Source organism: Cervus elaphus, chromosome 8 (assembly GCF_910594005.1).
Source record: "Cervus elaphus chromosome 8, mCerEla1.1, whole genome shotgun sequence".
In the NCBI taxonomy this organism is placed as follows: Eukaryota; Metazoa; Chordata; class Mammalia; order Artiodactyla; family Cervidae; genus Cervus; species Cervus elaphus.
Genome location: NC_057822.1, coordinates 4,134,442 through 4,160,452, shown reverse-complemented (window position 1 = coordinate 4,160,452; position 26,011 = coordinate 4,134,442). Strand labels below are relative to the sequence as shown.

Sequence of the window (26,011 nt, the reverse complement as noted above, 5' to 3'; positions counted from 1 at the left end):
TCCCCCGTCCCTGGGATTCTCCAGGCAAGAACACGAGTGGGTTGCCATTTCCTTCTCCAACGGGTGAAAGTGAAAAGTGAAAGTGAAGTTGCTCTGACTCTTAGCGACCCCATGGACCGCAGCCTACCAGGCTCCTCTGTCCATGGGATTTTCCAGGCAAGAGTACTAGAGTGGGGTGCCATTGCCTTCTCCCATGCACTCACGCTTGTGAGACTTATTAGGCCATTCCATTATTTATTCTTGAACAGCATTTTCTGGCTTCATTTCAGACACAGGCACCCAAAGTGCCCCTGGCATCTGTGAATCATATTTGTTCCCTCCTCCCTGCCAAAAGGAAATCCAAAAGAATCTTGTAGTTTACATAAGCAGTTAGCAGCAGCTGGCAAGAGCAGCAGAGATATACATGCTTCTATTTATGTCCATGGGAATCTGGGACTTAGCTTTAGGGTCCTAAAAAACACAGACAGCCTTAAACAATGGAACACGTGCTGCTCTGAAATCACAGCCCCCAGAACAGCAGGACTACAAAATGCAACTGCTTTTATTTAAAACAAACATCCCAGCCTCTCTGCAGCCAAATGAGTGTCATTCTTCCAAGGGGACATTGTTCGAATCATTTTTGGAATCCTTCTTTGCAAAGTGCCATCCCCAAAAAACTGTCTTCCACGAAACCGGTCCCTGGTGCCTGAAAGGTTGGGAACCGCTGACTTAGATGTCTTTCCCACAGGCAGACAGAGCCCTGTGAGGACAGCAATTTTATATCTTTACTGCTGCAACCCCAGGGTGTGGCCCCAGCCCTACAACACAGTAGGAACTCAATTAAAAAATTATTAAACAAGTGTAAAAGCCTGTTTGCAAAAATCACATCCATCTGCAAAGGACCCAGATTGGTCACTCTTCACAAGAGGAATAGCTGGCATGTATCAAGAGCTTATTGCGGACCCAGCACCGGGCTCTCAATAAGGCCTCTTTCCTTTGATCCATAGACAATGCTGTTCCCTGGAAACTGTCACCGCTGATTTACAGATGAGGAAATTGAGACTCAGGGTAATGAAATCACACAGTTTGGCCGCCACATGGTTCGGAGGCTGTTTAACTCCATTATGCCATACCATCTTTTTTGTTGTTGTTGTTAAATGAAAAAGAAATACTTTGGGAATTTAAAAAATCCAGATATGTACAACAGAAAATAACCCACTACTCTAGAATCCCACTGATCAGAATTTTAACTGATGTTAATGTCTTGGCCCGTTTTCTTCCTGCTTCCTGTCTTCTTTTTCTTTCTTCACTTCTCCTGGTTGAGAACATCCAGAAGAGTGTGCTGAAGTTCTCAGCAACCATTTCTAGAGAAAGGCAGGGTGCAGTTTTGCATCACGTAGAATGTTGGAAATACTACTTTTCTGTCTCTTGAGATGGCAGCAGGTAAGTCTGGGTGGGTAATGGAAAAGCCAGTCTTATCAGACAGTAGGGCTTCCTAGGTGGCGCTAGTGGTAAAGAACTAGCTTGTCAATATAGGCAGGTGTATGAGACACAGGTTTGATCCCTGAATCAGGAAGATTCCCTGGAGGAGGGCATGGCAGCCCACTCCAGTATTCTTGCCTGGAGAATCCCACGGACAGAGGAGCCTGGTGGGCTACAGTCCATGGGGTCACAAAGAGTCGGACACAGTGGAAATGACTTAGCACGCACGCACCAGTAATCCCTGCAGATGCTCTGATCTCAAAAGAAAGGACTCCCAGGGAAGGGGAGAAAGAGGAAACCCATGCTCTACTGTTACCCCAGCCACAAAGACTGGCCCGAGGCCAGCTCCTCCAGGGAGGACACCTAGAGCTGCCAGCCCCCTTTACAGAGCCAGCCCAGCTCCTTCCCTTTTCAGCCCTCACCTTCCTAATTGCACCAAGGAAACAGACAGTTCCCTATCTGACCCTCTTCACTCCCCAGAAGGCAGCGTGCTGCCCCCTGCGCTTGCTACCAGCTTAGATCGCAGTGTATATTTCTGAGCCTGAGTCCTGTTTACACCTCTCTATCAGATTGCAAATTCCTCAGAGGCAGAGACTGTTTCTTATACATCTTTCTCTGCAGTATTCGGCATATAGAAAAGACTCAGTAAATAAAGGCAGCCAGACATCAGCTGCGGAAAAAGTGGAAAAAGATTCAAGAGTCAGACCTGGTTCAGATTCCAGGTCTGCTATATCACAGCACATGGCAAAGAGCAGGCACTGTTTCTAGATCCTAGGGGTGAAGGAGTCTTCGGGCCTAGAAAAGAAAACAACAGTCTCAAAGGCCCTTGCTGAATCATCTAACTTCGGAGAAAACAAAACAGAACTTTAGGTTCCGCCCTGAAGCTCCAGGCCGGTTGCATCTATCTGGGACTTTTTTTTTTAAACTATCTGGGACTTATCACCCCCTACACAGAAACCTTCCACCCCCTACACCTGCCCAGAAGACTTATCACCCCCTGCCCAACTACAAATGCCATCTCAACTAGAGAATACCCAAAACATCCCGCCTGATTAACGTTTCCCTTATCGCTTCCACAAACGTCTCTATAAATATGGAGTCTCCCTGATCCCTCTCGGCACTCAGCCTGGTCGACTGTCGCCCCTCCTTGCCTGAATAAAGGTAACCTACTTCCGTTGAGGTCGTCTTTCCTTTTCTGCCTCGGCCCGAACTATACCTTACAAGGGGGAGTGATGGGACCTGGATTTTGGTTTAAACTTTGCTGTGGTCTGAAAGCAAGTTACTCAACCTCGCTGAGGCCCAGGGCCCCCAACTGTAAGAAGGGGGAGATAGCTACTTTACTGAGTTGTTGAGTACTTTAAATACAAAATAATCCAGGTAAAATCACTGGACACACAGCAGGTTCTCATAGAGATGTTTGCTCTGCCATCTAAACAAACAGCCCTTCCCTACCTTTATACTTGGGGGGTGACAGCATCCAGGGCCCGGGTCTGACTTAGCCCAGAACAGACTCTAGAAATGGCCGTTCTCAGTAAGACCCAGCCCAGCAGAACCCCATTGGAAGAAGGCAGGGACAAGAGATCTAAAAACTCAGCTCTCCACACCAGCTACACAGATCCAAGGTGTCTGATTCTGTTCCTGGCAGGAAGAGTCCAGGCCTTTCTATTTAATATGAAGACTGCCCTTCCTGAGAGCTACAGCAAGGATTGAGATGGAGCGAAAAGCCTCTCTCAAAAGTTTTGTGATGTTTATCATTAGAAAAGTCACCCAGAGCAGGACAGAACCTTGGGAAGGCAGATGGGGAAGCAGTCCAGACTAGGTTGGAATTTGAAAGAAGGCCCACGGGAAGGAGAGAGAGGGACGGGGTGCCCTGAGTTCCGGGGAGGACGAGACGGGTTGCAAGGAGAGGCCGGAAGGGAAACCCGGTATCACTTCGTAGAAACCTGGTGCTCGAGTGTTAATTGGAAAAATCGTCTCTGCCCAGTGCCCGGCGGGTTGGGGCCCGTTCGGCAGGTGTCCCCAGGTCTGTGAGAATGTCTTCATGAAGTCCTCCGGGTGGTTGTCCCCTTAGCCCGTGTAGGAACGCAGGGGCTCCCGGGCGGAGGGTGCTCTCCACCCCTCACTGGATTTTCTGCAGGTCCTCGGGCCCGAAAGAGTCAGGCAGCAGCTCCTGGACCGTCCGGACAACATACGTGCCATCCAGTTTGGTCATGTAGACAGCCCAGTCGGTGCCAAACTGGAAGAGAGGCAAAGCCAGCGTGAGGGAGGCAGTGCGGCTGAGGGGGGAAGGCGGCCCTGGTTTGAGTCCGGCCTGGGTTGAGTGCCTCCTACTGTCTAATGTGCCTCCCCGTGTCTCAGTTTTCTCACCCGTAAAATGGGAATGATAATAATCATACCTGGTTCATAGGGCCTGAGGGAGGAGCCAGTGAAAGATGGCATAAGCAGTTAGCATAGAGCTTGGCACATTGCTAAGGGGCAGTAAATGCTCTGTTCTGTGATTAGGACTCACCAACACTTTGGCCACCTGATATGAAGATCTGACTCATTGGAAAAGACCCTGAAGGTGGGAAAGGTTGAAGGCAAAAGGTGAAGAGGGTGGCAGAGGATGAAATGGCTAGAAAGCATCGCCAACTCAATGGACATGAGTTTGAGCAAACTCTGGGAGATAGTGAAGGACAGGGAAGCCTGGCGTGCTGCAGTCCATGGGGTCACAAAAAGGCTGATGTGATTTAGCAACTGAACAACAGTAGGACTTTATAAGAACAATATCTAACCCCTGGGGCCAGATCCCCTCCTGTTGTGACAAATAACAACCCGTATCTTCTTCCCTTGGGGCCTCTCGGTAACTCCTGAGAACCTGGAGAGGTTGCATGCCTGCCTCATCACACACTGTACAATGGACATGCAGGATTTCATCATCTGCCCTTTGAGGTAGGGGGATATTATTCCCATTTTACTGATAAGGAGACTGAGGCTTTGCAGAGTAACATGGGGGCAAATGATGAAACTCTTTGGTGTCTTAAGCTGTGAAATGATTTTAGAGACAAAAGACTTATCAGGGAGGAAGATAGGTGTCCTGGGTGGAGAGTTAAATCAGCAGTGTAATGGAGAGTATCCTGGGGAGCTGGAGTCAACAGCCTGAGGCTCTACCTGGCCAGATGCCATGAGCACTGGAGGCAATGGGTGGAAAGGGCCTGCACGCAGTAAATACCCAGTGGAAGCCATTTTTAGTGACAACTAGAGGTTCCTGGTGATGGCTCAGGCCTGTAGCCTGCTGTTGATACTTCGGCCTGAATCACCAAATTATTACCAGGCACAATCCGTCTTTTTAAAGCTAATGTTTTAAGGAAGGAAATTTTTCTGCTTGGCGGCCTCTGCCTGAGGGTGTGGGTGAAAGTTGAGCAGAGGCGAGTTTAAGTGCCAGGCCTCCAGCCCCCAAGCTTCAGATCTTATTATTTGCATTTTGGTTTCCGTTTTGCTTCTCTCTCCTTCAGCTTTTCCATTTGCCGTCTCTCATTTGCCAACATCTGATCTGCGTGGAGAAAACAGCCTTAAGCAATTAGACGCCGGCAGGGTCTGGGGAGTCAGGGAGCTGGCATCCTCATGTGCTTGCTGTCTGTGGCTGGGACACGCCGTGGTGCTGGGCGGCCATTTGCGCCCCTCTAACGGGGGTGGTGAATGAAGTCCCTAATGTGAATTCAGAGCCTTCCTGGTGGCATTTTTCATCTAGATTTGGGAAATGAGTCCTGCTAACTGTGCCTGATTTGCAGGCCTGGCGAGCAGCAGGAGGATGAAGATGTCTGTGTGTTCCAGAGATGCTAGGAACCCCTCAAAGTGCAACAGCAAAGCCGAAACACCCCCCCACCGCCCCCCAAATTCCAGCAGCTCCCAAAGCAGAAGCCCCCTTGGAACAAGCTACTCCGATTCTGCACAGCATCACTTTATCTCCACTGTGGCTAAAAATAATTTGTCTCTTTTGTAGGACCTTAAAGGGAGCAAGGGGGCCGGCGGGGAGTGTGGGCTTTGTTGTCGGCCGGAATGGCTATAGTGAGTGCCAGCTTGCCACTGACCGGCTGGCTGTGTGTCCTTCAGCAGGTCACTTGCTTCTGTGACGAATGGGGATAACGACCCACACTTCCCTCCATGCGGGGCGTGGGGATTAAATGAGATGCTGTATTTAGAGGGGTCGAGGATGTCTCATCAGAGCTCAAGGCCTGGGGACTCTTCAAATTGGTGGCTCTAGCCTCTGGGGGCTCTGGTGGGCACGGGCCCCTTTGAGGGTCCACCAGAGCTACTGACATCCCTCTTCCTTAAATGTACCTATACACATCAAGAACCTCACTGAACCCAGATTCAGAAGAAAGGACCGAATCCAGCCCCTTGGTTTTTAGAACTGAAGAAAGTGAAGCCTTCCAACCAAGATCTTTGTAAAAAGTACATCAGATCCTTTGAATCCCTCCTTAAAAACAGCCACTGAATTCCCTTTATTCTTTTCTTCCCCCAGCTTGAGTTTTAATATCATAAAATATACATACAATTTATCATTTTAACCATTTTTAAGTGTACAATTCAGTCCCCTTTACTCCTGGAGTGAAATATACCCTCTATCCACGGCGTACTAGACCCTGTGTGATGGGCCCCTGACCACCTCTCAGTCTTCACCAACTACTACCCCCAAGCCCTGCCCCGGTGTTCTAGCCTCTTTGACTTTCATACTGTTCATGCAACTCACCAAGTGTGTAAGCATTAAACTTGCTGCTTCCTCCACCTGCAAATCTTGAGACCTTGGTCTGTCTCATCTTTTCTCATTATCTATATCTCTGCTATATCTCTTATCTTCAAAGAGAGGCCCTTCCCGGCCATCTAAAAGCAGGGGTTGGCAAACTTTTTCCCATAAAGGGCCAGATAGCAAATATTTTAGGCCTTGCGGGCCATTAGGTCCATGTTGTAATTCCTCTCTCTCCCTGGTAGGACCTGAGCAGCCAGAGGGAACGTGTGAATTGGTGGGTGTGGATGCATGCCAGTAACACTATTTACCACAACAAGCAGAAGTCTGGATTTCCCTGCGGGCCGTTGTTTGCTGACCTTTGACTCTGACCTAGAGTCAGCTCCACCTCTGTCACTCTCAACTCCTTTCTTCTGCATTTTTTTTCTCTGTAGCCCTCATCACTCTCAGCAACTCTGACTGTTGATTTATTTTGCTCCTTATTTGTCGGACTTCTACACTAGACTATAATGTCTGTGAGTGTAGGGCCTGGCCTGTCTTTTTACCACTGTCTCGCCAGAGCAAGGTCAATGCCTAGCACAGGGCAGACACTCAGTAAGTATTTGCTGAATGAAAGAATAATTTCCAGTGATTCATGCAAGTTTGGGAAGGTGTTAGGAGTCAGCCAACCCAGCTAACAGGACAGTCGTTGTCTCTTCGCTTGGCCTGGCTTGGCTGCCGGGGCCTGGAAGAGCAGGGAAGAGCAGGGGCAAATCCATTCCAGAAAGAAAGGGAAGTTGCTTACCTCTCTCATGACCTGTCTGCAAGCCCCACAGGGTGAGATAAAATCGTCTTGCAAGTCACTGGGGAAGCAGAGACACAAAAACATGGATCAGTCTCTTTGGAAACATGAGAATGACTGCTTAAATTCAGGAGTCCTGCCTGCCTGCAGATTAAGTCAAATCCCTCCAGGCAGTTCCTGGTTTACAGATGAGACGCGTCCTAGAGGCTGAGAAGAAGTGGACAGGACTTTCCACGCTTGCAAAGGGCAAGACCCTGGGTAGGACCATTCTTTTCATTAGTGTGTTCACTGAATGTTTAGTAAACACTTACTATCACCCACAACCCAGGGACACAAAGGTTAAGGAGAATTTTGTCTCTGGCCTTCAGCCCAGTGGGTGACAAAGAAAACTAGATGAGTTATCACTTCAAACAAAATGCAGTAAGAACACACGGTAAGCAGGAGATGATCCTCGACTAGGGAGGGAGAGTATTTCATGGAGGAGGTGGCATTGACCTGGTCCTTTGAGGAATTGTAGAGTTCATAAGTCATCATTAGTGAGCACCTGCTCTGCTCCAAGCTCTGGACCAGGCAGTGGTAGACATTATCTCATGTAATTCTCAGTATAACCTGAGCATCCAGATGACCATTTTATCGCCAAGGACACAGGTTCACTGAGATGAAGTAACAGAGTGCTATTCTGAAGCTCCAGGTTTTTCTCTGTTGCAGACAAGGGATATAGTATGTGCAAAGGTCCTGAGGCATAAAAGAATAAGACACACGTGAGTCCTTGAGAAAACTGGGCACCTTGCATCTGAGAAAGTTGGAGAAGAGAAGCTTACAGCCAAGGGGTTGTCTCTGAGAATGAAGGCACCTGCAGGCAGCCTTCCAGTTCTGAGCAGGACAAAGGACGGTGTTTAAAGAAAGAGGAAACTATAAGAACCTCCAAGTCTGATGAAGCATCAGAGGTTAAGCCAGCAGTCACCATCATCTTTGTGCTTCTAACACCCACAGTTCTCTGATGTTTCTGGAAGATCACAGGATTTAAAATTCAATTCTTGATCAGTTCCTCCTTTCATTAATTACGTGTGATTTTGACCAAGTCATTTTAACCCGTGCAAGGGTCCTATCTTTGCGTTTAAAATGTGGGGAATAATGTCATCCACACTGTAGAAATGCTAGGATAAAATGAACTAAGATGTGCAAAGCATCTCCTAAACTTTAGAATGCTATACACACATTATTACTGCCTATACTAGTCACTGGGCATTACTCCTTTACATAGATAAGCTCGGTCATAATTTTCATACCTTGTCATATACAGCTTTACTATGTGCTTTACATGGTATAATATTATATGATTAATTTACCTATTTTGTATTAACAATCATTATCATATTGTTTAATAGATGCCTAGAATGTGCCAGACACCCTCCAAAGTATTTTATAGTGTTTATCTCATGTTAATTGACAAACAGTTATTTATTGAGCACCTACTATATGTCAGGCACTGTCTGTGCTGGGGATAGAGCAGTGAACAAAACAGGTGAAATTCACTGCCTTCAGGAGTTTTTGACTAAGCAGGTGAACCAGATAACTGGCAAACCATCATCCTATCAGCCAACCACGTATCAATTACAGCTAGAGACAGATGCTGTGAATTGAATAAAGCAGCTGAGGGGAGAGAGAGTGGAGAGCTGCTGCTTTATTTAACCCTCATGACAACTCTCTTTTACCTGTGGGGGTCCAGTCAAAGAAAGCTTCTGCTCATGGGAAGGTGGGTCCTCACTGAGCACACTCCCACTCCTAGCTTCAGAGGGATCCCTTGGGGACCTGAGAGGGTGGGGACCCCTGCCCAGGATGCACACTGAGCCAGAAGAACCCTTCTGGTTACCAAGTGGCTGATGTTGCAGCCAGAGCCTCTCATTAGCTCTTTGGAGGCTGGACTTGGGTTTTTTTTGGTTACACCATACAGCATTTGGGATCTTCCCCTGACCAGTGATCAAACCCATGCCCCCTGCATTAGAAGCACAGAATTTTAACCACTGGACTGCCAGGGAAGTCCTGGACTCTGTTATTTTGTATTTATTTATTTTAACCAAGTTTAGAAAATTATTTATTTTTGGCCGTGCTGGGTCTTTGTTGCTGCATGGGCTTTTCTCTAGTTTCGGGGTGGGCTTCCCTGGTGATTCAGACGGTAAAGTGTCTGCCTGCAATGCGGGAGACCTGGGTTCGATCCCTGGGTCGGGAAGATCCCCTGGAGAAGGAAATGGCAACCCACTCCAGTACTCTTGCCTGGGAAATCCCATGGACTGTAGCCCAGCAGGCCCCTCTGTCCATGGGATTTTCCAGGCAAGAACACTGGAGTGGGCTGCCATTTCCTCCTCCAGGAGATCTTCCTGACCCAGGGATTGAACCCGGGTCTCCCGCATTGTAGGCAGACACTTTACAGTCTGAGCCACCAGAAGTTCCCTGACCAGGGATCAAATCCAGGCCCCCTGCATTGGGAGCACAGAGTCTTAGTTACTAGACAACCAGGAAAGTCTCTGTTTTTTATTTCATTGCATGCATGTTGGCTGAGAGCTTGCTCTACGCTAGGCAAGCCTGGGAGGGAGCAACAAAGACCCGTCAGAGAATCCCCGCCTGCAGGGACCTGCAGGGAGATCAAATCTGTGTGTAAATGTCATAGCTACAGGCAGACAGTGATTAGGCTCAGGGGAGAGGTGGGACAAGAAGCATCACAGAAGGTGCTGGGCGCACAGGGACCTTCCCTCCTCTCATCCCCACCCCCCCTTCCCTCTACCCTCCGCTTCCCCTGCCTCGTGCTGGGTATTGACAGTTTCCTGTGGTTTGTGCTGACCTTGGGCACACACTGAGGCCAGCTTATCAGACTTGACGGGCTGGAAACCTATTGACTTTGATGATGACAGCAGGGACCCCGGTGGGGCCAGCTCATCTCCTCGTTAGCCAAATCCCCTCTGAGCTGCACACACTCCATTTCACAGATCTCGAGGGGGCTCTCTGAGATGGTGCACGCCCACCAGTGCTAAAAAGGGAGCTGGCACTTCCCATTCGCCCTCTAAACCCACACCCTCAATTTAACAAATCATTAGCGCAGTAATGACTGCTTTTCCGGCCGGGGGATGCCAGTGCCGGCTGAGCACCCAGAGAGGAGCAGTTGGGCGCTGGAAAAAATGCAGTTTTGGTGTAAACAAGGACATTGACTAATCATCACAAACAAAACCCAGTCATGTTGAAGAGTAGACAAGAGAAAAAGTCTTTCAACTGGAACATTCTAAACAAAGCAGGGCCACCTCGCCATTCTCCTTTTGTTGACTTTGGCCTCCTTTTCCCCAGAATATCATTATTTTCTTGGATCAGCTTTGAAATTGAGTTATCCCCCCCACCTCTTTTTTTTTTCCCTGAAGTGTAATTCACATCCTGATCTCCGCTCATCCGCACAGAATGTTCCCAGGGTGGCCTCATTTATTCCTCCCAAAGCCGGAGGGAAGCCAGGACAGACCTTGGTCCCAGGCAGAGCTCTCGGAAGCTGAGGCCCTCCTCCAGAAGCACATCCTTGGCTCCAGTCACTCAGAGGAAAAAACCTTCAACAATGCGGATCACCTCAGGGGCCAGACCGAGCCAAATTGAGGATCTTATCAAAGAAATGGAGGCTGGTTTCTGTCATACAGACCCCATCAGCCTTGCTCCTGGTCCTCCTATCTCTGCCAGAAAAGGCCTGCATCTCCCCGACAATGGAGAGATCATTTACTCCTAGTCCATGACCCATACACCCAGTTGTCTCTAAACACCAACACTGGGTCAGCCCTGTAGTCTCTTTCTGGGTAGATTCAACATTTTCTACCTATTTTCCCTGTGCCGTTATCTTGCTAAGAGAACTCTCTCTCATAGACAATGCAATGGTACACACAAGAGCAATTTATCATTAAATCAGAAGTGTAATGGGGTCTGAATTAATAAAACAGCCCATTCATATCCCTTGAATCCTGAAGCCAATGAGTCTGGCTCCATGGCCAGCAAGAACTCAAAGAATTCCCTTTGAGGGCACACGTGGGAACTTGGATATTTATGTTTGGGGCATGTAGAAAGAGTTGATAAGTGCTCCTGTTCAGCCAGGACTCAGACTGGAATCTGATCAGTTTAGACCATAACCTGGGTTGCCTGGCCGTCACCCCACCAGCCTGTCCTTTTATTCTGGTTCTTGCACCTAGGGGTGACTGATGCCAAGCAAAGGTGTCAGCTTGCACAGTGAAGACAGGATCCCAGGATCGGCTCAAGGAGAGCAGGGAAGAGGGTTTCATTTCCCGTCACAGCACAGCACAGTGGAATGAGCTCTGGAGTCGGACTCTAGAGATCTATCTGTCCCAGCTTCGCCACTAATTCTTAGGAAAGCTCCTCCTCCTCTCTGGGTCTCAGTTTCTTCAACTGTAAAATGGGTACAGTGGCCAGGAAGTCTAATCAGGTGACTTTTAGGTCCATCTCAATTTAGGTTTCTTTGCGGCCTTTCTATTGTATCTTGTAGGGATGTTATTGTACTTTGCACTATTATCAGAACAAGAACACACCTCCCTTTGTCTTAGAGTTGTCCTGATTGTTTATCTGCTCTTTAGGCTTACCAAGGGCAGAGTCTGTTGCTTATTTATCTTCTACTTTTAGCCCTCAGCCAAGCCCCTAGAGTGCCTGGCACATAGGAAGTTCAGAATAAACACCGCAGATGAATGAATGAATGAGTAACAGGTATGTGGTGGACGTTGGCTGAACAGATGAACGAATATTGCTACGACCAGCCTTTCCCACTCACCTGGCAATAGCGATTGCCCTGAACTCTTTGTACCCTTCCGAGATGGCCTTCTGGATGGCAGTTCGTTCAGCACAGACACCCAGCGGGTAGCAGGCATTTTCGATGTTGCACCCTGAGAAGAGAGGCGAGTCCAGTTGTGTTACCAGCAGAACCACTTCCTGTTACATGTGTTGAGTAAGACGCTTGCCCCATTGCAGAGCTGGGAGGGACCCGCTACTCAGAACAAGTAGGGGAAGGAGAGGGCAATTTGACCAGAAGCACTGGGAGGCTTGTGACTCACAGTCACAAGCGTGGTGTGGTTTTCCCAAGGAATTCCCACACTCATCACTTACCCAGTGCTGGCGTCTTAAAGCAGAACCTGGGAGCAGGCACTCCCAGCAGTGCCTGATACTCACAGGGCTGATGAGCCCACCCTCACTTTCCCAGCAGAGGTCAGGGCCACGGGAGATGCCAAGGGCTAAGAAGGTGAGCAGAGCCCCTGCCGGGGTCTGAGACAGAGACCACAGGGAGGGTGGGGCATGGCGGATGCTGATTCAAAGATTGGGCCTGGGTCAAATTTTTTATGTGGATACCAGCTGTCAGAGTTTAACCAGGGTTCTCTGTGAGTTGATTTGCAAAGCAGAAGTGTCAAAAGCAACAAAGTAAGGAACAAAAAGCTCCCAGGCTTTGCAAAGGGTGTCTGTGATTACACCAGCCTTAAGGCCGTCGATTTCCTCCAGTGAAAGGTGGGCTGCCAAGGCGGCACAGCCCGCAGTAAGGGAGTCCTCCCAGGTGGCCCTCTGTGGAGTGTCCCTGGGGATAAATGGGCAAGGGCTCTTCCCAGGAGACGAAGCTACTGGCATAGCCAGATTGGCTGACCAGCAGACTCCCCATTTTCAGGCAGACGAGGCCATGAACCTATGGCCACAGGGGCTGGACTCTCCCTGGACCATCAGGGTGTGATAGACAGTATGTCACTCTTCACAGCTTGCCCTTCTCCCTGAGGCAGAATATTCGTTGTTCCCCAGTATTCATTTTCTCCTTCTTCTTTAAGTAATACAGGTGATTCCCATTCCAATATGGCTGACCCCCATGGCAGCTCAGAGACTACATTTCCCAGCCTTCCTTGCAGCATTTCACCTAATGGGATGTGGCACAAAGTGAGGGGGGAAACTCCTGGATCACATCTTTTGTAAAGAGACTGCTTGCCTCTTCCTCTCTTCTCTCCTGCAGAGACTGGGGCGGGGTCGGGACAGCTTTGACCCTGTGCTTTATGCTCATAAGGATGGAGCGGCAACAAAACAGGAGGAACTTGGAGCCCCGGTCAACTCCTGGGGCAGGGTTGCGCTGCCTCGTTGCCCTGGTGCGTGTGCCGTTACTCCGGTCGTGTCCGACTCCTTGCGACCCCATGGACTGCAGCCCGCCAGGCTCCTCTGTCCATGGGGATTCTCCAGGCAAGAATACTGGAGTGGGTTGCCATGCCTTCTTTCAGGGGGATCGTCCAGACCTAGGGATCAAACCCACGTCTCTTATGTCTCCTGCATTGGCTGGCGGGTTCTTTACTACTAGCCCCACCTGGGAAGCCCTAACTTGCCCTGGACCAGCTGCCTACTCTGAATTATTATGGGAGAGAAAAAGAATTTGAGTCTCTGTATTTTGGGATCTTTTGGTTACAGTAACGTAACCTATATCCAACTAAAACAGAAATTGGCAGTAAAAATAAGATGTAACTGTGACCAAAAAAAAAAAAAAAACCAACCCAAAACCAAGTGGCCATGGCTTAGCAGTTGGGAATGGGACTTCCCTTGTAGCTCAGTTGGTAAAGAATCTGCCTGTAATGCAGAAGGCCCGGGTTCGATCCCTGGGTTGGGACAATCCTCTGGAGAAGGAAATGGCAACCCACTCCAGTATTCTTGCCTGGAGAATCCCACGGACAGAGGAGCCTGCCAGGTTACAGTCCATGGATTCACAAGAGTTGGACATGATTTAGCACCTAAACCAATGTGAAAGAAAACAAAGATATGGCAAGAAGGAAAGCTGAAGGCCCTTGATACTCCTGGCAGATTACTTGATAAAGCCCCAACTTGTAATAATGCCTGGAGAATCCCAGGGACAGGGGAGCCTGGTGGGCTGCCGTCTATGGGGTCACACAGAGTTGGACATGACTGAAGCGACTTAGCAGCAGCAGCAGCAACCTGTAATAAACTGGAAGGCAAACCAAATTACCGACTCAGAGGATTTTTCTACCTGGCAACGTGAGACAGCCCTGTGGCAAAGATCTGATTAAGGCTGTCATTTCCACCTAGCCATTGTTTCGGGTGCTTCAAGGTAGCCACTGTTCAAATGAGGCAGCAGGGCACGGCTGGGCAGGGAAGCCAGTTAGTAAAACATGGGAGTTGGCAGGTTGAAGAACTACTGCGCAGAAAGGATTCTTTGGGTGTGACAGAATTGGAAAGCCAACAAAGCCAAAGGTGTCGTCTATAAAAGCCTGCAATTGTTCAATCCCTAAAGAAATCTGGGGCCCCCCAGACCCTACTATCAGAAGTAAGCTCAGAGAGCTGTGTGCCCTCCAGGAGGGCATTCTCTTGGACACCCACTTTGGCTGTATGGCCAAGGATGATAATGGTCAAGGAAGAAACTCCCAGAGGGCAAAGCCAGCGGCCTCAGTGGACAAGGGGGTTACCCTCAGGGCAGAAAAGGGAGGCTAGGTGTACTCCAGTGCACCAGAGTCTTCACACTTCTTGCCCCAGACTTGGTAACTGCATGGACTGGTGTTCCCTTTGCCTAACGGGAGATTTGATGATGGTTAGTCTTTCCTACTCCACATTGTGTAATGCCCGAGCAGGTATGAAGTGAGGGGCAGATGATTGTTTTTTTAGTTTTCAGGCCCTGGATGATCAGGACCACATCTCAACCTGAGAAGGGGGACTGTGCACCACCAAGGGATCCTGCTGTTAGGGCTGGACGCAGTGACTGCGTGAACTTTGGGTTGTCACCCTCAGGAAGTTGTAAGTGGGTCCAATGTGTGTGAAGAAAGATGTACACAGATACTCACAGGCCACAGGGGGTTTTATAACGGCAAAGACTTAATTGTTCTCAGTGTTCACACTCCCAGTAGAACCCACTGAAGTTTAGGGATTTCTATCTGGCAGTCCAGTGGTTAAGATCCTGCATTTCCAATGCAGGGGGCATAGATTCGATCCCTGGCTGGGAAACTAAGATCCCACAGGCCAGGAGGTGCAGCAAAAAAAAAAAAAAAAAATCCACTGGAGTTTAGTTGGGCACATCCCTACCTAACTAGAAACTGCTTTCCCAGCCTCCCTGGAAGCTTCGTAGCGTCCTATAGGTTTGGCCAATGGGATGTGAGTGCAAATGTTGGATGAAACCTGACCTCATTGGATCAATCAGAGCAGAGCAATTGACCCACACTGGGCCAATCAGAGCTGAGCACCTGACCCACACTGGGCCAATCAGAGCTGAGCACCTGACCTACCCTGGGCCAATCAGAGCTGAGCACCTGACCTACCTTGGGCCAATCAGAGCTGAGCACCTGACCCCCTGGGCCAATCAGACTACCCCTCTGTGAGGGAATTTCAGTTGTTCTCTAACATTGTGAGTTGGGCCTGGATCCTGCTGGCGTCCTAGTTTCTGTTCTTTACAAAGGAGACCAATAGGAGACAGTGAAATGATAATCAACTCAGATGAGAGATGGTGGGGACAGAGTGTGGCCTTCTGCTACCGGTTGCCCCCGAAGTATAGAAACACGCCAGCCCTGCCACCATTTAATTATAGGAACCAGTGTAGCCTCCTTTTGCCTAAAACAGTTTGCATGCCTTTGTATCATTTGCAACCCTACAGAAATCAATGAATACAGTTGGGATACAGGACAGCGAGCAATCAGGGAGTTGTAATCGTGAAAGGAGTGGTTGATATTTATGGACTGCCTACTTTGGCAAAGCATATTCACATGTGAGTTACTGCAGCCTGGAAAGCTGGCCCTGAAAGCTCAGCTGCTCTGCTAGGTCAGTGAATAAATGAACGAGTCTTTCTTGTTCCCTACCTAGTCTCCCCAGCCAGGTTTCTGATGCCTGCTGGAAATGACTTCTTTTAAACATATCCTTGCCTGCTCGCACCTGCCTGCCCCTCCCACCTTTGCTGACCTGTGACCTTGTTTAAGCACCAACTCATCTCAAAACACAGCCTCACTGAAATGCCACACAAAAAAAGAACCACTCCTTGTGTCTGTCAGGCCGGGACGAGCGTTGGCTCCCTTGCGTTTGACTTCTGCTGCTCCCAGAAGAATTGCTCCCCACTCCACTTTGGTCTAGCAACCCTCCCAGCCCTTGCCTTGTCCCTGATTCAGGGACACTCTTCCCATTAGACGTGATTCACATAAATCTTGGGTTTTGCTGAGGTGCTCTTAAAGCAAATCGCCAGACTGCCGGAGGTCTGGACTCTCAAGACAATTGCCTGTGTCTGCTTTTGAAGTTCAGAATGACCTTTTATAGAGAACTCTTCCTTTGCTGTGTGTGAAAACGTCAATGATCAGTTAAGGAGAGGGAGAGAGCGTTTTAGAAGGGAGCGCGCTCACATACCCTACTGTTCAAATAGGATTTTGTAGAAAGAGTCCATGGGTTCTGAGAATTTGGGAAAGGGACTGAACCTCCTTGAATGTCTCATTTTCAGTTTGTAAAACGAAGATGACGGCACCTCCCTCACAGGCCTCTAGTAACGAGCTGAGTTCATGCATGTAAAGCAACGAGCACAACTCTGGCACAGAGTAAATGCACAGCAGCTGGAGCGGCGATTCCTAACCGCATGAGCGTCAAGGCTTTGGTGGTGGTGGGGCTGAGTTTCTGCTGCTTCTGCACACGGTGTGACAGTTACCCTGCCTCTGCTCTTCAGGCCACTTTGAAATCCTTTCCATGATTACAAAAAGCCCCTTGTCATCTGGTGCCAACCTGCCTACCTCTTGGACTTCATCTCCTTTTGCTTTCCAGCTGTTCCCCAAGTATACTCCTGCTACAGGGCCTTTGCACTGGCTGTTCTAACTGCCTGGGACTCTCTTCCCCCCTCTAAGCACATGGCTCACTCTACCTAGGTCTTTGCTTAAATGTCACCTCCTCAGAGAAGCCTTCCCTGATTACTCTATCTAAAATTGCTTCCTCCCTCTACCACCTCCAACTCTCCCAATCCATCTCCATGTTAAGTGTTAAGTTTAACACCTAACACTTTCCTGGAATAAATGTCTCTATTATCTAATTTTCCCATTATTCCCCAAGTATACATTCCTGAGGGTAGGGACTTGGTCTGTATAGTGCATTACAGTATGCTCAGGCCCTGGAACAGTCACTGGGCCCAGAGCCTAAAACAGTGATGCGCTCAGTTACTTACCAAACGACTGGATTTTCACACTTTGACGCCAAGTTTCTGAGGTGCAAAGAAATAAGTGTATTTTGGGCCCCTAGCAAGTTCAAGTGTAATTTCCCAGTCTTGCTTTAAAAAATAGAAAGAGGAGGAAGGGAGGAAGGAAATCCTTGGCCGTGAACTGCAATCCTGAAAGGCCAGACAATTTTATTTTGCTTCCCTGAGCCCAAAGAACAAAAACATCATCTATCCAGGCAAACCAACTCCATTCCTGGTGTTCGCCTCACTGACTCAAACATACAGGAGAGACGGCCTGGGATGGTTCCAAGTTAGAAATCCATAATTAGAAAAGATTGTACCAAAAATAATACTATGAAGATAGTGCTATTACTATTAATCGCTTTCTTTTAATCTTTTCTTTTACTGCCTTCCTTTGGGCTTCCCCGGTGGCTCAGCTGGTGAAGAATCCGCCTGCCATGAGGGGGACCTGGATTCGATCCCTGGGTTGGGAAGATCCCCTGGAGAAGGGAAAGGCTACCCACTCCAGTATTCTGGCCTGGAGAATGCCATAGACTGTGTAGTCCATGGGGTAGCAAAGAGTCAGACACGACTGAGCGACTTTCACTTTCACTTTATCTGCCAGGTACTCCATGGAATTTTTAACAGTTCTGTAGGGCAAATGCTATTATAACCCCATTTTACAGAAGGCAAAAGCTGAGACTAGGGGCAGGAAGCCAACTCATGTCCTGACCTGACAGACACAGTGTTATTTTCCCTCGTGGAATTTCAGTGAGGCTGGGTTTTGAGGTTTTTGGTACTTAAGGCAGAGCTGGGGTTGGATATCATCAAGACAACAGCAGGGAAAGGAATTCACAGGGACGTGACTGGGACCAGTCCCCCAGAGAAGTGAGCACTGTCTGCCGTCTGCATCCACTCTGCCTTCTGACGGATCTTAAGATTAGAGCAGGGCTTCCACATTCAAGCAAGTGGGCATCTCCTGGAGGGCTTCTTAAAAGATTTCTGAGGGACTTCCCTGGCAGTCTGGTGGCTGACTCTGCGCTCCCAATGCAGGGGACCCCCATTCAATCTCTGGTCAGGGAACGAGATCCCACATATCGCGAGGAAGAGCAAAGATTCCACGAGCCGCGACTAAGACCCTGCACAGCCAAACCAATAAACATTTTTTTTTTTAAATTAAAAAAACAACAAGATTTCTGAGTCCTACTCCTTGAGTTTCTGCTTTAGCAGTTCTGGACAGAGCCCATGAACTGAAACTTCTAACAGGTTCCCAGGAGGTGCCGGAGGCTGTGAGTCTGGGACCACGCGTAAGAACCACCGGACAAGACAAATGCCACGGCCATGTGTGTGAACACTCCCCTCTCTCCGTGTTCCCGCCTCCCTGCCCACTGCAAATGCAACGCGGCAGTTTCGCTAATGAATTCTACCCTGACTCACCCGGAGAGCTGAGGGGTGTTCCGAAGCCCGTCTTTGCGATAAGCCGCTTTTGAGCGACAGTGGAGAGGACCAGTGATGAAGCTCGGATGGGGGCGGGGCTATCCGGAGAGAAAGCAGGTTAGGGAACCCGGAGGCCTGCGGAGCAGGGCTGTATAAAGCAAGCATAAAGAGTGGTCCTGAGGGAGAAAGGGAGCCCCGGGAGGGAATCCGGAGGGCAGGGACTGGATGGGGGAAGACAGATGAAGGGTCAGGTTTAAAGGTTAAGTCAAGACAGGCTGCATTCAGCAGTTAACCAGAATGTCCTTATGTTTTTTTTTCCTTTTTAAATATGGTTTTTCCCTCCCAAGTTAATTACAGCTGATCCAGTACAGTGACTCCATGACCTCCCCCTCCACCATCCATGGCAATGAAATATATAGAGTGCTACAATCGCTCTGAGAGAGGAGGACAGGGAGGGGCGGGCCATCATTCCAAGAGCATGAGCTGGAGAAGAGGAAACCCCCATCTCTTGGGTGGTGCCTGCAGGGTGGTCCTCTGTGGGTCTCCCCCAGCCCCTCCCACTTGGCCAGCCACAAATGCCTGCTGAGCACCAACTCCTGGGCGGCCCTGGCTGACTCCACCCTCACCCCCTTGTGTCCCATCCTAACTCTTCTTGGGGTCCTTGCTGCCCCAGTCCCCCAGCAGCTCTCTCTCCCCCACGATCACCTCCCCTTCTCCTCGCCCCACAGCAACCACAGAAGGTAGTTGTTGGAGTTACTAATTACCACCCTGGTGGTCCAGCTGCAAGGGGCACAAGGCCCCGGCCGGCGTCAGGGGTGACAGAGGAAATAAAACCATTATGACGAGATCATGACGGCAAGGCTATCAGATTTGCTTTTGAGTTGGCCAAGACACCAGCTGCCCCTGAGGGTGGTAACTCCAGGGAGGGCTAGTCTTTTGTGAGGCTGGAGAGAGTCACAGAACTGGGCTGACCCATCACGCTTTGAGCTATAAACTCAGTGTCTGAGTTCAGCTGTGCCCTGTCTTATCAGTTCAGTCGCTCAGCCCTGTCCGACTCTTTATGACCCCATGGACTACAGCACACCAGGCTTCCCTGTCCATCACCAACTCCCAGAGCTTCCTCAAATTCGTGTCCATCGAGTCGGTGATGCCATCCAACCATCTCATCTTCTGTCCTCCCCTTCTCCTCCTGCCCTCAATCTTTCCCAGCATCAGGGTCTTTTCCAAAGAGTCAGCTCTTCGCATCAGGGGGCCAAAGTATTGGAGCTTCATCTTCAGCATCTGTCTCCTAATCATCTCTGATTCACCCTCTGATGCCCTATCAGGTTTCCTCTGGTTGTTCAAGGCCCCCTCCTCTCCAAGCCCGGCCTTCCTGCCATCTGCCCTCCCTTTCCTTCTAAGTAAGGAGACCCAGGGGTTCTGGTAAAGGGCCTCCATCGGTCCCCTCTCCTCAGCACAGTTCTCTCTGCCTCCTCCTGCACATCCATGCTGCAGTGAGGGGCAGCAGAAAGAGCAAGGAATTTGGAAGCAGATAAAACTGATCCTCAGTGATCCCATTTGTAAATGTGCGTTTGCTCTTGGTTAGGTCTGCTTGTTACCTCTACACTCCTTCTTGTGGTAACAGACCACCCTCTCTTCATCGAGGAGGAACGTGTGTATGAATCAGCTGGACCCATCACACTACCCCATTGTGACAACAGTGATTGGCCCAGGGATGTGCATGTGACTGGAGAGGGACCAATCAGAGCCTTTCCCTGGAATTTTTCCATCTTGAGCTAGTGGGAAAGCGTTCTTCCCTCTCTGCTTTTAAGGCTGGAAGAATGTAAACTAGGGATACCTGCGCTCATGTTCCCTGATGCCTGGAGAAAGCCCACCTTTAGATAAGAGAAAGGAACCAGCATCCAGGATAAAGAAGAACATGGTGGCCCATTGGAGTTCCTGGATCCAGCTGTCCCTGAGGCAAGATCTACTTTCGCCTATTATGGTTCTGGTTGGTTTCTGGCATTTGCAACACGAAGTGCTCTAATGCATGTGACACTCACTGTCTCCTCTCATGTGGTGGCTATGAAATTTAAAAAGATCTTTCTTAGAAGGGTTTGTGTGTGAGTGTGTGTGTGTGCGCTCAGTCACTTAGTTGTGTCTGACTTTTTGCGACCCCATGGACTGTAGCCCACCAGGCTCCTCTGTCCATGGGATTTTCCAGGCAAGAATACTGGAGTGGGTTGCCATTTCCTCCTCTAGGGATCTTCCTGACCCAGGGATCGAACCTACCTCTCCTGCATCTCCTGCATTGGCAGGCCGATTCTTTACCCCTAAGCCACCTGGGAAGCCCCATAGAAGTGATTAGAGAAGGCTTAATCCATTGTGGTTATTTTGGTCCCTGCCCATGATGTCCCCGTCACCATCCAACTCTGTCTCATCCTTCCCCTGGTCTCCCTGGCTAGAAACCCTAAAATGATATTCTTTCCTTTTATTCTCATATAAAAGGTCTAGTCCATCTGTCCCATATAACCCTTCCAGATAATTCCTTCCTCTTCACCCCACTTGCCAGTGACGTAGGCCAAACCACTCTTTCATACATTCAGCGAACCTGAACTATAGGCCAGGCAACATGCGGTCAGTGAGCAAGACAGACATCACCCCCTTGATGCTCTTTCCTCTGCCCTGGTCCTGCTTGAGTACTTGTCAGATGCACTGTCCTCAAACCCCACTTTTATGTTACTTTTCTTGGCTCCCTCCTTTCTACCTCATCAAATCTCACTGTCTCCACTTGGCCTTCAAAAGTCCTCCACAATCTGCCTCTAAACCATCATCTTCATGACAATAATTAGCAGTAGTAGAAGCAGTCACTAGTGGTGACAGTCCTATTGTGGGCCAGAAACTGTGTGCTAAGCACTTTTGCCCCTTTAAAGGCATACGCTCATGGAAAGCTTCACACTCAGGGGTGACATTTGACATCTTTCATGACTGAGGCAGCAGGGGCACCACCCATCAGGAAGGACTCTGGGCCAGGAACACCAGCTCTGCTCACAGCCATTCTGGAAGGCAGGCAGTGTGATCTCCATTTACAGATGTGTAAGCTGAGACTCAGGAGGGTTAGCCCAGGGTCACACACAGCCAAGAAACAGCAGTGCCGGGATGCAAACCCGGGAGACTCTAACTCCTCCAGGGCCTGTACCCCATCCCATAATGCCTCCAAGACCCTTTTCCTGGTGACGCCAGGTCCTTCCCTGCCATTTAAACAGGTCACACCTCTGCTCACTTCATCAGTTCTCTCCTACAATCATTGGCTGAGGCTCCCACTTGGAGCCATGGCCTGTGCAAAAAGAGCGGAGACCTCTGTGGGGGCAGGGACTGTCATTTCTGCTCCCAGCGGCATCTCCAGCACCTGATACATTACCTAGCACATAATTGGTGCTTGGCAAACATGTGTTGAATGAATAGATCAATGCAAGGATGGGGAGGGCCCCTCTCTGTACACCATCCGGAGGGGATATGGAGGTGCTAGAGGAATCAATAGCGGATTGCGTGTTCAAGGCCCTGAACCTGTGGGTTGCAGTGTTGTTTGAGGTATTGGTTAATGTTTAATGTGCATCTGAGCCACTGGGCCAGGCCTGAATTTCCACATGATACTCACAGAGATTTTTGTATCCCCCACAGGAAAGCAAACTTGGGAGTCAGAGAAACTCTAAGTTCCAATCGCAAAAGACAAGGGATGAGATGAACATCAAGGACAGCCCAGAAGGGCCACCATAGAGGGGGAGGTGTGGGTCTCCAGCCAGACTCCCAGCTGAATAGTGGTGGTGGGGGGGAGGGGCTCACATTTGACCTGGGGATGCTTGGGGTGGGTGTGGGCTACCAATGAGATGTACACATGTGAGCCTCTGGTCCTTCAAATGGCTGCGGCCAGGTGGAAGGGGGATTCTGGGCGGCAGGACTGGGCAGGACTGGGGATTCGCATCTATCCATCTGGACCAGTTCTCATCTGCGTGGGGCAGCGGTGGGAATGTGGGGGGAAGGGGCAATTGGCCTTTCTGCTTACCCACCACCTCCACGCCCTGTTCCCCACTGTCATTAAAGGGGATGTCCCTAAGCTTAGCAAAAAGAAGTCTAAATTATTGTTCAAGTGAGCTATTCTATGAAGCCAGCAAACCAAAGAAAAGTCGCTTAGGAACAGATTAGTGCCGGCTCAGATTCCTGTCTCTCTCTCCCCAGGCGGGCACTCAATACTGGCCACCCAAACCCCACCTGGCTCCTTTTCTGCAAGGCCCACGCTCGACTAAGGAGTCAGCCCTGGATTCCTCGATCTCACGCCCAGCCAGCCCCCTGGGTGGTGGGTGACAGGAAGAAAGGAGGGTTTGGGGCGCCCTTAGCTCTGGTCACCGAAACCCATGAGACCTCGGGCAAGCCATGTCACCTCTCTGGACCTCAGGTTCTTCACTAGAAAAAATGGGCATAACTCCTAGGTTGATGGGTGGGGGGTGGGGTGGTGAGGACTTGCTGATGTAGCCGTGAAGTCTTAGCCGGTGCCAGACATAGAGGCGGGGCTCAGGATGTGTTAACCCTCTCCCTCCTGGCTCCAGCGGGAGCTGCCCGAGGCTCTGCATTTGTGGCCTTCCCTTCCCCCCTTCCTTCCCCATCTGGTCTCCGCTTCCCGGGCCCCCCAGGAATGGAAAGCCATGGGGCTTGAGCAGTATATTCATCCCGGCCGTCTGGAACAGCAGGCAGGGCCGGGGGGTGTGGCGGCCTTGCCCCGCGGAGAGGGGAGACAGAGCACCCCTGTCGCCCGTCCGCGTCCTCCTCTGACCTCCCGCCCAGGCTGCCACGGAGGGGACCCTCAGGCGCCGCCCTTACCCGAGAAGATCCTGCCGTCCTCGGTGAGGAGAGCGGCCCCCACGGGGAAGCGGCTGTAGGGGCAGTAGGCGGACTTCTTGGCCTCCTGGCAGGACAGCAGCAACCGCTGGACGTGCTGGGGCTCCAGGGCGGTGCTGGGACGCTCCTGGGCCATGTCGATCCCCCGGAGAAGCGGAAAGGGAGCTCGCAGCCGGTGTGGGCTGGGCCCCACCGCGACGGCAGCTCCTCCCCCCCGGGGTGTGTCCTTGCCGGAGGCGGCCAGGTGCGCGCCCCTGGGGGTGCTGGGCCGGGCCGGTGAGGGAGAGGTCTGGGGACAGAGGGGTGTGCGTGTGTGCTCGTCCCAGCGTGGATGCCCAGGGTCCACGGGTGCTTTATACGCTCCTTTGGGGACCACTCCCACTGCCGGCACGCCCGGATGAGTGAGGAGGTCAGGGGATGGGTGCCACTGTGTAGGACGTGACTGTGGACACACCGGCTTCAGGGAAGAGGCTGCGGAGTGGTCAGCTTGTGGTCTGGGAAATCCAAGCTCCAAGTGTTGGCGGCCCTGTTTGTTGAATGACTCCTTCAATGAGGGGTGTGGTGAGATTGAAAGGGCAGGGCTAGGGCAGCCCCACTGGCTTCCTGAGTTAGGGAGTGAGAGGCACAGCCATAAGACCAAGTTGCTTCTTTACACTCATCCTCCTTCCAATTCCTGTTTGTCTCAACCCAGAATGTAAAAAGATCTCAGCTGGAGAGACTCTCTGAAATCATCTATTTAGGATGCCTCACTTTGTTGTTGTTGGCAACATAGACATTGGGCTGCTGGTAAAAGAAATGAGTTTGCACCCTGGCGTCACCACTTCCCATTTGTACAGTCATTGGCAGTGACTTGACTTCTCTGAATTAGTTTCCTCATCTGTACGGTGAGGATAGTTAGTGATCATCTCTTTTCTCCATTCTGGGATTATAGAAGAGCTCACACTTTGGAGTTGAGTTGAATTCCAGTTCTGCTACTTATTAGCCATGTGACCTTAAGAAGTTAACACCACCTCTCTAAGTCTCTGTTTTCTCCTCTGTAAAGTGGGTGCTTAACAGAATCTTGTAGAGTTGTAACGAGGATTGAATGAGATATAATGTGTTACGGTGAGCATGGTTGGAGGATCCCATGAGGTCATGATGTGAACACCCAGGCAAAGTGGGTTTCTGTCTTTAAGTGATTTGATCAAGATGACACAGGAGGGGCAGAATGCAGTTGGGGCATCCAGAGGCATCACGTGTCCCCATAGCCCCAGCAAACAGGAGTGAATCTGCATCTTATCTCAGCTTAGACGGGTGGTGTGGGGAAAGGAAAGGGGAAGCGGAGGGGAGTGGAGGGCGGGGAATGAGGCAGCATCTTCACGCTCTCTGGTTCTGTGGCCCAGCATCTCTGTGTAATGCCCAGCATTACTGGGCCTGGAGTGCTCAGCCTCATGAACACTCAGGACCCCCAGCTGCAGAGATTCCTCTTCCCTCCCCCTCCCTCCCCTTCCTCTGATCCCCCACCCCCTTTCCACACATCCACCTTTGCATCTAGAGTGGTTTCTAGGTCTGAGGCAGGGCTGGCCCAGAGAAAACAGCAGGAGGGCTCCCCTATCCTCTAGCCCTGTGCAGCCCAGGCACCCCCAAGGGCCTTCCCTCAAGGCTCGAAGGAAGAAAGCAAAGGCTGTTCTGGGACAGTGTGCACCCACTTGACATGGGAATAATTCTAAAGCTTTTGGTGGCCAAGTAGAATCCCAATTGGGAAAAAGAGTCATGTTCCCTGCTGGCCTGCCAGGCCTGTCAGAGACCTCGCTGAGCAGTCCTGTTCCTGTCCCCTGCCCTGTCTTAACTCACCCCAGCTCACCCCAGCTCAGCTTTTTGGCCCTACCCAGGCCAGGGGCTGGACTACTAGGCTCCACAGTTCCAAGAGAACATGGATGACCTCCAGGTTACTTATGGCCCTTGGCGCCTTCAAAGCTTATTACCTACCCATGGTCATAAACGGGGACAGTGACCATTGCATACCCAGCTGTGTGGAGCTTGAGAGTCAACAGTGGTTCTAATTCCTTATAGAAGGGGCTTGGGATGATCAACTAGATAGAGGGGGAGAGTAGGATTGGAAATGTGCTTAGAGTTAAGTTATAGATAAACAATATATATTTTTGACTGTGCCATGTGGGTTGCAGGACCTTAGCTCCCCAACCAGAGATCGAACCCAGGGGCCTGGCAATGAAAATGCTGAGTTCTAACCACTGTACTTGGAAGAAAAGCTATGACCAACCTAGACAGCATATTAAAAAGTAGAGACATTACTTTGCCAACAAAGGTTCGTCTAGTCAAAGCTATGATTTTTCCAGTAGTCATGTATGGATGTGAGAGTTGGACTATAAAGAAAGCTGAGTGCTGAAGAATTGATGCTTTTGAACTGTGGTGTTGGAGAAGACTCTGGAGAGTCCCTTGGACAGCAAGGAGATCCAACCAGTCCATCCTAAAGGAAATCAGTTCTGAATATTCATTGGAAGGACTGATGCTAAAGCTGAAACTCCAATACTTTGGCCATCTGATGTGAAGAGCCGACTCATTTGAAAAG

At 50.1% G+C, this 26,011-nt stretch overlaps 1 protein-coding gene across 2 annotated transcripts; it reads right to left on the bottom strand.

Annotated features, from left to right (window-relative positions):
• Positions 1 to 217: 217 nt before the first annotated feature.
• Positions 218 to 23,781, bottom strand: CDA (cytidine deaminase). 2 transcript variants are annotated; one of them, XM_043909050.1, is made up of 4 exons: positions 23,425 to 23,781; positions 11,770 to 11,881; positions 6,972 to 7,029; positions 218 to 3,697 (listed from the first exon to the last, which is right to left on the bottom strand). In XM_043909050.1, the coding sequence occupies exons 1-4, from the start codon at positions 23,576 to 23,578 to the stop codon at positions 3,581 to 3,583; spliced, it is 441 nt and encodes a 146-aa protein (XP_043764985.1). In that variant the 5' UTR covers positions 23,579 to 23,781; the 3' UTR covers positions 218 to 3,580. The 2 variants fall into 2 exon arrangements, with proteins under 2 accessions (XP_043764985.1, XP_043764987.1); XM_043909052.1 differs by having other exon boundaries at positions 3,687 to 3,828; positions 23,425 to 23,738.
• Positions 23,782 to 26,011: the final 2,230 nt, after the last annotated feature.

Coding starts and splice junctions, on each gene's coding strand:
- CDA (XM_043909050.1), bottom strand. CDS start 23,578: ATGGCCCAGGAGCGTCCCAGCACCGCCCTGGAGCCCCAGCACGTCCAG. Junction 11,882..23,424: donor GGACGGCAGGATCTTCTCGG/GTAAGGGCGGCG, acceptor CTCTCTTCTCAG/GGTGCAACATCGAAAATGCC. Junction 7,030..11,769: donor AGGGCAATCGCTATTGCCAG/GTGAGTGGGAAA, acceptor CTGCTTCCCCAG/TGACTTGCAAGACGATTTTA.